General features: G+C 43.2%; 1 protein-coding gene across 1 annotated transcript; it reads left to right on the forward strand.

Moving 5' to 3' along the window:
- Positions 1-2,234: 2,234 nt before the first annotated feature.
- LOC110989695 (AP-3 complex subunit sigma-1-like) lies at positions 2,235-9,601 on the forward strand. Its single transcript, XM_022254262.2, has 6 exons — positions 2,235-2,447; positions 4,465-4,556; positions 5,732-5,843; positions 6,659-6,730; positions 6,833-6,940; positions 7,364-9,601. Exons 1-6 carry the CDS (start codon positions 2,379-2,381, stop codon positions 7,472-7,474), a joined length of 564 nt encoding a protein of 187 aa, XP_022109954.1. The 5' UTR covers positions 2,235-2,378; the 3' UTR covers positions 7,475-9,601.
- The last annotated feature ends 136 nt before the right edge of the window (positions 9,602-9,737 follow it).

Below are 9,737 nucleotides of genomic sequence, written 5' to 3' on the forward strand. Positions count from 1 at the left end.
AGCTTTCCCGTACTGGCCGTGGGAGACTCACCCGGGCTACACGTACACATTACATTCACTACGGCAATGCCCTCCCAGCGCAGAGCAAATTACACTCCCTAAACTCGTAATACCCCAGGCTCAGTCCAAAGGCATCTTTTAATCATCGTCTATGTTTATTGCAGAATCACCTCGTAGTTATGAGATGATAAAATGGTATCGAAAAGCTATAGAGAAAAGTCAACAAATTTTACAAGCAAATACAATTACCTCTTGCGACGTTAAGTCGAGCGAGAAAGAGCGAGCATGGGAGCGCGCGTGCGCAGGCAAATCACGCAACACTTGAGTGTACTATTACGCCAGAACATAAAATAAAACAAAAATTCTAACAACCTTTTGATCCACTTAATATCGAAAAAATGAACTTAATGTAATCTTTAAGAGTCTCAATCCTATCACTGTCTGCCTAATAACCAGTTAAGCGAATGAATGATTGAGGCCTAGATGGTGTTGCGCAGAGAGACGACCGCAGTACACACCAAATGGTGTTACAAATTTAAATGCATGCCAACTTTTTTTTATTATTTAGGTGTGCTGGCAAATCAAGGCGGAAACGGCACATGTCCTTATAAACAACCAACTAGCAGGAATTGTTTTAACTCCGGAAAGGACGGGGTAGCGGGAATCCAGGACATCACAGCATTTCAAACATTTTTCACACCCATGAACTGTGTGGAAAGCATTTAGAAATTTAATGCAAATTTTGAGTCATTGTTACAAAAGTTCTTGACCTTGGGTTGCAGAAAACAATATGACGTTATCATTGGTCATAAAATGCTTTTTTAAAAGCCAAAAAGGATAGAAATACTGAAGCATCAAGAAGAGAGGTGATGATGGAGGGAAGTGATGGCAAACTATTTTTCAGCATCCTTCGTTTGTACCCACTGCCTCTTTTGAGAGCTGTTTATCTTGGGTGGTGGCACCCTCGTCCCTACCACTTGTGCCCGTGGTCTGCCATTGTGTCTGTGGTCTGCCCACTGTGGGTCTGCCCTTGGGACTTCGCTGGTCGCCCAGTGCCCAAAAAGGGCGCTGGGGGGAGGGGGGCTGGTGGCTTTGTACCGTGATTGGCTACCTTGTGCACGACCTGTGACCGTGAGATTAGCACTTCCTGTCGGGTTCACCAAGGCCAATAGCAATGCTTTGACGCGGCAAAGCCTCCGCCAATAAAACACGGCCTAGGTACAAAAACAGTGGGGTAATTTATCTTCTCACTAAGTATGACTGATCATGGTCTGATTATGTGTCTTTTTGCGATAAATTCCAATTAATATCATTGGTTCTCTTCAGTGGTCAATTTGGGATGAACGAATGAAGTGTAGTGAGAATATTTTCAGCAACGAGGAAGAAAAAGAAAATATATTGAATCGATAACCGCCGCTTGTGTAACCGCTTGTGCGAGCTCACGCACCTAGCAGAAATGTACCAACACTGCTTTGCGCATCGTTAGCTCTGACCCCGTGTGACGTATTTCCTTCACTAAAATCTGTGCAGGGCCATCAGCCCCCCCCCCGAAATTTCTGTGTGCTCCACAGACATAAACACATAGACAGGCAGCTCCTATTCAAAACAACGGTTGGGTACAGTATCCTAGACGGCACCCGACTAAATCCAAAAGCGTAGGCAAATTCACCCCTCGGTATAGGGAATTTACGCACATTTGAAGAATTCCAACCGTAAAAATTTATAAAGCTTTATGTTTTTCGATTGTGAAAAACTCCTCTGTTTACTTAATCTGGCCCATGCAGATTCGAAACAGTGCGGTTGTAACACTTGAAAAGAAGAGATAGTAGTACCCGGCCAAAGAGTAAAAAAGGAACGTATTTTGGGAGCATGTATAAACGAATACGTGCTTCTGAAAGGGTCGACAAATTTCGCTCGTTAATTATGATTGGCCGATGTATTACAAACTCTTGGTGGCGCACTATTGTGAATCGCCCGTATTCGCACTGAACGCGTTACCGTCCATTGTTTCGCCCACTGCTTGCCCACGGTTTTTAAAATCACGGTTATAACGCAAGATCAGTGCGCAAGACTGGTAGTCATGTGTTTATGTCTGTGGTGTGCCCCCCCCCCGCGACATGTCCTCCCGGCGGCGCCGGCGCGACGACCGAACGTGAGGACGGGAGCGCGCCCTCAAGAAAAAATTACAAACGCCCTCTTTGCAATAAATGGTCTAGTTTTTGCCTCGTGTCACAATTACACGTACGTAATAGACTGGACAGCGGAGGGTGGTTATCAGTGCAAATGTTCATGTTGCATTTGAATAGCAATTTCTTTCCCTTTTGCTTGTCGAATTTTGTAATTTCCTGACAATATTCTTCACTGGCCGTTTTGTCAAGATGATAAAAGCAATTTTGGTCTTCAATAATCATGGCAAACCAAGGCTTACAAAATTCTTCACCCATTTTGTGAGTATTTATTATCACTATTTATCAGGCTGTCAGGTTTCATCAGTTGTGCGTACGTCACCCTGGCGTGTACCGTACAAATATACCCCCAGAACTGTGGGGTCCAACGTCCGCTCCGCTGGCGCTAGCGTCCGCGCCACACTCGTGGGGCTAACATGTACGTCATGTACGTGTATGTACAGTTTCAATCTTTGATTCCGTCTTCCTTTGAAACCTGTGCCCCTGATTTGTCATACCTCGAGCCATACGGAGGAATAAGAACACACAAGCTCTAGCCCACCCCAAAATATTGTTGCCCCCTTTTAAAATCGCTGGGCATGCTGGGGTTCAAAACTAACCCCAGAACTGTGGGGTCCAACGTCTGCCCCGCTCCTAGGAAAGGGGTAGACGTCGGACCCCGCAGTTCTGGCGGTAGGCCTATATGTTGTGTCCTTCATTTACTTCATTTGCTGACAAGAGTGAGTTGCAAAAACAGTTCCATAATTCCATGTACCGACATCGCTTGACACCCCTTGCACAAACCTTGAGCCTGTGCTGACAATTTCAAAGTATTTTCTGTTATCACTTTCCGATGGCCTATAAACCACTGCAAGGGAAAAAGTGATGTCTGTATATTGAACTCTTACTGTTGCAATTGAAATAGGCCTGTTACGCCCCAACTACGGCATCAGGCCCAACTATAGTTTGGCTGGCCCAACTGCAGCACAGAGGTCCATGCAGTGTGCATGTGTCCAGCATGTACCAAAGTCATATTGTTTATAATGTCATGTCTTAGATGAAGTGCCATAGTTTAGATGAATTGTGTCAAGTGTGAGATGCATGAACTTGGATAAGGTTGAAAAATTTTCTACAGAAATTGGTCAACAATAGTTGGGCCAGCCCAACTGCAGCACTACAGTTGGGACTGTCACAGCTATAGTTGGGACAGATGCTATAGTTGGGTGTTGGGAGGGTGTTGTGTGACAAGCGCCCCCTACGTTCAAACTCTTCGCATTCAGTATTGTGCAGTGATGGAGTGGACATCCTTTTTTTTAGGTGTGGGAAGATGGACCACGATCCATGAACAGGCGGCAATAAATTTTAGTGACAAATTATTCATTTCAACTGTGACTCGGAGTGTTTAAACCTGTATGATATATTTCTTATATGGGACTTTCACTTGTATCAGAAAAGTTAATCATCGGGATGAAAATTGTCTTCAGGAGAGATATTGTGTTTACCTTTTTGACCGTGCCGTGCCAACTTGCCGATGCGTTTCCCACATATGCGTTTGTTTGCGACGGTCGGTCGTGCGTGCTGTATCTCCACACGCTGTGAGTTTTGATCGAACGTGAAGAATTTTTTTACTACACGCGTACCCAAAAGCAATGGACAAAATTTAAATTGGACGCATCACTCGTGTTTTATAACATTGTGGGAAAAGGGTCATGTTGAAGGGAATAATATCCTTGAAAAGACTACAGTCTGAAGGTGAGGTCTTTAAACATACATTTCCGAAAAAAAAATCAATGTTGAAGGTGGGAGTTTTACAAATTAAATTGGTGTCATGCATGGAATTAGGGGTGTTAATGTGAGGAGATCACAGCGCAGCGTGTGCATTGTAAATGTATTTGCATGCAAGATCCATAGTTGGATCGAGAAGCTGAAATGGGAACCCTTTTCTAAATTCTCCATGAAACAAAAGGCTAGTGTACATATTGCAAATAGAGAAAGTTCTTCAATAATCCTTGTAGATAATGGAAACGCTGGAGATTGGAACTTTAAATGAAACAGTTCCTTATGAACACCCCCTTTTAATGAATGGAATAGGCTTACCGACCGTTGTGCGCCCGTCCCCCCCTGGTCTGCCCATTCTACCCCCTTACTGTCATGTTTGTACTTGAACTATTGAGCCACACGAGTCACCAAGAAAGAAAAAGTCACTAAATTCTTTACACCGCACGTGTAGAGGCCCACACTAGTTGTAGAATTGAATGTGTTCGTCATGTTAAAGCTGTGTACTGTTCTGCTCTCTCAGAATGAAGATATGCAGCAGCAAATCATCCGAGAAACATTCCATCTAGTGTCCAAGCGAGATGACAACGTGTGCAATTTCCTAGAGGGAGGAAGGTAAAGTACATGACCGGTTGGAGGCTGTGGCATTAATCTGTGTTGGGAACTGGGAGGATTGAGCAGACTTGGGTTAAACTAAGATTGCATGGCCATGGAAAAATTGAAAAGGGGATGGGAGAAGAGGATCGCTTGACAACACATGACCTAGCGAGGGGGGCTGTTCATGATGCAAGTCATGTGTGTGCTGTAAAAACCTTAATTTTTCATTAAAATGGTGTATTTAAAGTTTTTTGTACTTGTTCTCTCTTTTTCAGCCCTGCAGAGTACATTTTGGTGGCTGGAAAGTTAAAAAAAAAATGCAAAATCTGCCTTTTTTCTTTCCTGATCACTCAAAAATGGGGCGGGAATAATCCAATAACCCATCCCCTGTGGTAAAAAAGTGGGCGAGGAGGATATACACGTAACCCCCCCCCCCCCCCGCGCCAGGATTTATGCCCCTGGTTAAATGCCTGGAAAAGAGTTCCAAGTATAAACAACACTACTTTTCCCTTAAAATGTTACAATAGCCGTCAGAAAGTTATAACACGGCCTAAAAAGTGAAATTTAGGAAGGAAAATTCTGAGGCATTTTTCAGACAAGTCTCATAGGTTTGTTCGTAGGGGCATCAAGTGCTGTCCGTATATGGAACTCTCTCCAAGGCCTGTTCTATGATCAGGAGTTGGACAAGATTAAATCCCAGAACATGTATGATTTGGGGGAGTATACTTCCTGTACCAGAGGCCCTCACTTCAAGGAACAAGTGCAGTGTAGTGCTGTAGTGGCCACCATCAGATGCACGAACTTTCACAAGATCACAAGACCATTCGCAAAATCAAACACAAGGAACACACTGGGTGAACAGTGAGATAGGAATGCTTTGGATGCAGTTTTGTTTGATTAGCATTTGACTTACATGTAAGAATCTTCAACTGTGTCACTATTCCCACCGTTTTTGTCTGTGAATATTTTTCAAGAAATGTCAGCTTCCAGCCAAAGGGCCATCACCCTCAAGATTTTTCCCTTAAAAGACTGCCTGTCCGAGATGAACTTCTGAAGGGGGTAGGAGTTCTGAAGTCGCGTATTGAATTTGCTGAGATTCATTCCACATCAAAATCCCACCAAAATAGGCATTTTTCACATCTGTTATCTTATATTTATATTACCAAAGTAATTTCCTTGCCATTTGTGTTCAGTTTGATTGGCGGTTCAGATTTCAAGCTTGTGTACAGACATTACGCCACTCTCTACTTTGTCTTCTGCGTGGATTCATCGGAGAGCGAGCTAGGCATCCTCGATTTAATACAGGTGAGTATTTCCAGAGAAGTAAATATGCAGAGTGTTGCTTTCTGTGAGGGGTATTAAGGGTCGCATCCCTATTATGTGACAATGAATGATTCACGATCAAGGGCTGTTGACTGCAATTAATAAAACTGCAAGTACAATAAACTAGAACATATTCAACACAACATACAACATGTTCATTTAACGTCCCTGGGGAAAACATTGAACCGCATGCATGTAAATTTCTTTGATGAACTAGTATGTTTTATCCCCAAAATATGTATTGTTCTCAGGAAAGGGGTCGGACGACAGGAAATCTTGGGGCAAGTTTGAGCACTGATTATCGTTCGACCAGTGGGCAATGGCTTCCTACCAGTGGGCTGGTGCAGTACAGTCGCACGCCAGCAACCCCAGTCATGCCTTTTTGCGAAATTGCATTGTTGTCGTTAGTTTGCGGTTGGCCGCAACTCTCCCTGTGTTCAGTCTCTCTTATTTTTTTCAATTATCTTCAGATCAGTTTTACACTCTGTACACAGTTACAAAAATGGCCATTGATAACCAGCTGTATGCAATAGTTCCTCAGTTTGAGTGGGATTTGTGGAACTACGCAGGGTTAACTATCAGTGCTATTTAATAGAACTTAACCTAGGGTTGAAATTTGAACACACTGTACATGCCCCTTTCGTTAAAACTAAGTTTTGAATGCAATAGCTTGACCAGGGACAAGCCTATCCCTCTTTGCACATGGAATTTGGCTGAAGTCTGTCTCATTAATATAATGTACAAGTAAGTGCTTCAATATCACATGATGTAATATTTTGTTGTAATTTTTGTTTCAGGTTTTTGTTGAAACGCTCGACAAGTGTTTTGAGAACGTCTGTGAATTGGACCTCATTTTCCATGTAGATAAGGTAAACGATTTTGGTATCCGGATTTTCCCACCCAGACTTTATGATTACCAGATTCTGGTCTGCGGGCATTCACTTGGAATATCTTCTTTGTTTCTACCCCAGGTACACAACATTCTGTCTGAGCTCGTGATGGGCGGCATGGTACTAGAAACCAACATGACGGAAATCATGACGAGGATAGAGGAACAGAATAAACTGGAGAAACAGGAGGTGGGCTTTGCTTTGTTTAATTTGTCACAGGTTGTGGCTTAAGACTTTGGCTACTTTTCACAGAGAGCAAACTCAGTTTTTTTGTGACTGTTTTTCCAGCTGTTTTGCTGTAACTGTTCCCTTTTTTGGTCTGGTATCGGGAACCTTTTCCCCCCCCCCCGATTTTGTCAATAAACTGTATCCGTAGCCATGGTCATTGAACACTTCTCAAACGTGGATTGGGGTATGTGCGTTGGCAAAGCAACAGACCAGGGAGTCTCTGCCCGAAGTTGGTGCCAAACTGAGAGGGGGGAGGTTCATACCTCCCACTTCTTCCATTGACTGATGCCCATGACCGTTGTTTGTAGACTGATTGAAATAATTTCCAACCGTTGATATCATTTCCATCGTATTGGACGAATCGTGTGGGTATTTTTCTTCCAGGCGGGTCTGGCCGCAGCACCAGCGAGAGCAGCAGCTGCCGTCAAGAATATGAACCTTCCCAACATCCCCACACCAAACATCAACTTGCCCAACTTGCCGTCTTTCAAGTAGTCGCAGCCCGAACGGACACGCGTTTTAGATTAGATGCTGCGGACCGAGTATTGTTACGGTACACCGTGTACGTACACATAGAGAGAATCTTAGAGAATCAACTGTGACCCCCCCTCCCAATTATGAGTGGCTGTTCCCATCGTTGTCCACCCCGAATAAGTGTCACATTCCAGTCACGAAGACAAGAGGATGCAAACCACCCAATGCTGTGACTTTTACGAATTGCTGCTCACAAAGCCATATCATTTTTATCCATCCATCTGTCATGAGATGCCATCAGTGAAACTGTCCACCTGGAGAGACCTGTTCCTGCTCCCCAGAGCAATGTCCATAGCGCAGGAAGCACGCCCAGTGTGCCTTCAGTCACTGAGGGTTGATGGCTGCCCCCTGTTTGATGCATTATCCCTCAGTGTGAATGTTAAAAAACCTCGGTGAGGGCGCACTGCGTGGGCTGTGTAGAATACATGTAATAGGAGGAGGTTGTCGTTAACTGTGATGTCAGGACACTCACATGCCTGGGCTGTGCACTGTAGAACATGAAGCGTGCGCATACATTTTGGCAAGCCACAACACCCAACTGTTTGATTGAGGATGCGTATAATGTGCATGTACCACCTGTGCGCGAGGATGGTGCCCATGCAGCAACAGCTTTGAATTCAGGTCGCTCAATTAATCAATATACTTGTACCATACACTGTATGACACAGAAAGCCGGGACAGAGGCCATTTCCAAATGACTTGGCCACGACTGGAAATAACTCATGCGACTGTGGAACTGACCTTACCGCGTTCACCATAGACGTGCATGTACATGGACCTGTCCTTTCCAGACATTACTAAGAAGTTAGGACACAACCTGAGTTATGTCAGACCTAGGTGTTTTCCAAGTTTCCTTTGCCTCCACATCAAAATATACATTTGCATGAAACATTGTTCTGCTTTCGCAGCACACCTTGTCACGCTCAGTGGACATGTTTCAAGTTTTCTTCCTCAGTTTTCATTCGACAGCTTATGGCACATGCCTGAATTTCTTTCTTAAATCTGTGATGTCACAGCATGAAAAGTTCCAATACAGCCTCATTCCAGCCTTAGATACCAGACTTGGTTTTCTTTCGAATTCAATAAGATCGAGGGCTTAGTTGTGCAGCTTTCATGCTTTTCTCTTGTCTTCAGTTCAGAAGCTCATTCGATGGTACAAACTGTTTATTTCAGAATTTGCAATTTTCAGTGAAATTCTGCCAAACGTGTGGAAGCTAGCTATGACATGTACCTGTTGTGCTTATTTAGAGACCACCTTAGATGTTTAATTATGCGTATAAAGTCATTGTGATTATTCATCAATCTGGTCATGTGTTTCATTGTGCCTCAGAAATCCTTTAGTAGAAATTTTGAAGTTCCTTAAGCTTGACAGTTACTCCTTGATGTATGGAAAGACACACCCCCTCTGTACACAGTGAACCCTTCACAGCCAGTCTTAATGGACTTAGCTGATTCCATATTCCAGGTAAAATGTATGTATTTATATTTCAACAAGTGCGTGTAGATTTCATACCTGTGTAGTGACTTAACGCTGAATTACAAGAGCCTCGAGTCACACTGTTGAAAGTAAGATTCTTAATTTCCATATGGCCTGTGATGTTCGCATATTAATGATGCAAATTGATTATGCTGAACTGGAATCAAACAAGACAGATTGGTGAGAGGGGCTCGGTGATGTGGAAATTGTGTACAAATCAAATGAGAAGTGTTCTGAAAAGAAAAGGTTTTAGTACCCCAAAAGGCAGTTTACAAGGCCAGTGGGAAGTATGTGATGTATGACGGGTGCTGCATTTGAGCAGGGGTTAGGAACGGCAGTAACCAAAAAGTACCGATTTTTGCTTCGCTTCTTGAACTATCTCTTCGCGTCCCAGGAACATTCATGAGTCTTCGTACTCGTGTAGCCACACGTTAATACAGATCATGAGTAGACATTTTGTGTTTGGTAATTAGGAAATGTCAAAGTACTTGTACATGAGTAAGTGTATGTATGCTAGGATAATTAACATTGACTTGTAACTGTTTTTGGTATCTTATCAACTGTGTAAAAAAAAAAACTGAAGTATTATACAAATAAAGATATCTATTGTATATCTTTGTTGCTTCACCTCCGAGGTTTCCATTTCTTTACAGTCTAGATGCATATTTTCTTTTAATGACTATGTTTATGTTTACATGTTTATGAGCAATTGACAGAGAATGATCCCCCACGGCAAACAAAGGACAA

This window comes from Acanthaster planci, linkage group LG08, assembly GCF_054643075.1.
Source record: "Acanthaster planci isolate LZ-2023a linkage group LG08, COTS_SCS, whole genome shotgun sequence".
Taxonomy (NCBI): domain Eukaryota; kingdom Metazoa; phylum Echinodermata; class Asteroidea; order Valvatida; family Acanthasteridae; genus Acanthaster; species Acanthaster planci.

What these genes read in the sequence shown, in the direction of transcription:
- LOC110989695 (XM_022254262.2), top strand. Translation starts at nt 2,379, where the DNA reads ATGATAAAAGCAATTTTGGTCTTCAATAATCATGGCAAACCAAGGCTT. An exon ending in CAAAATTCTTCACCCATTTT is followed by an intron (nt 2,448 to 4,464) that starts GTGAGTATTTAT and finishes CTGCTCTCTCAG; the next exon opens with AATGAAGATATGCAGCAGCA. An exon ending in TCATTTTCCATGTAGATAAG is followed by an intron (nt 6,731 to 6,832) that starts GTAAACGATTTT and finishes TTTCTACCCCAG; the next exon opens with GTACACAACATTCTGTCTGA.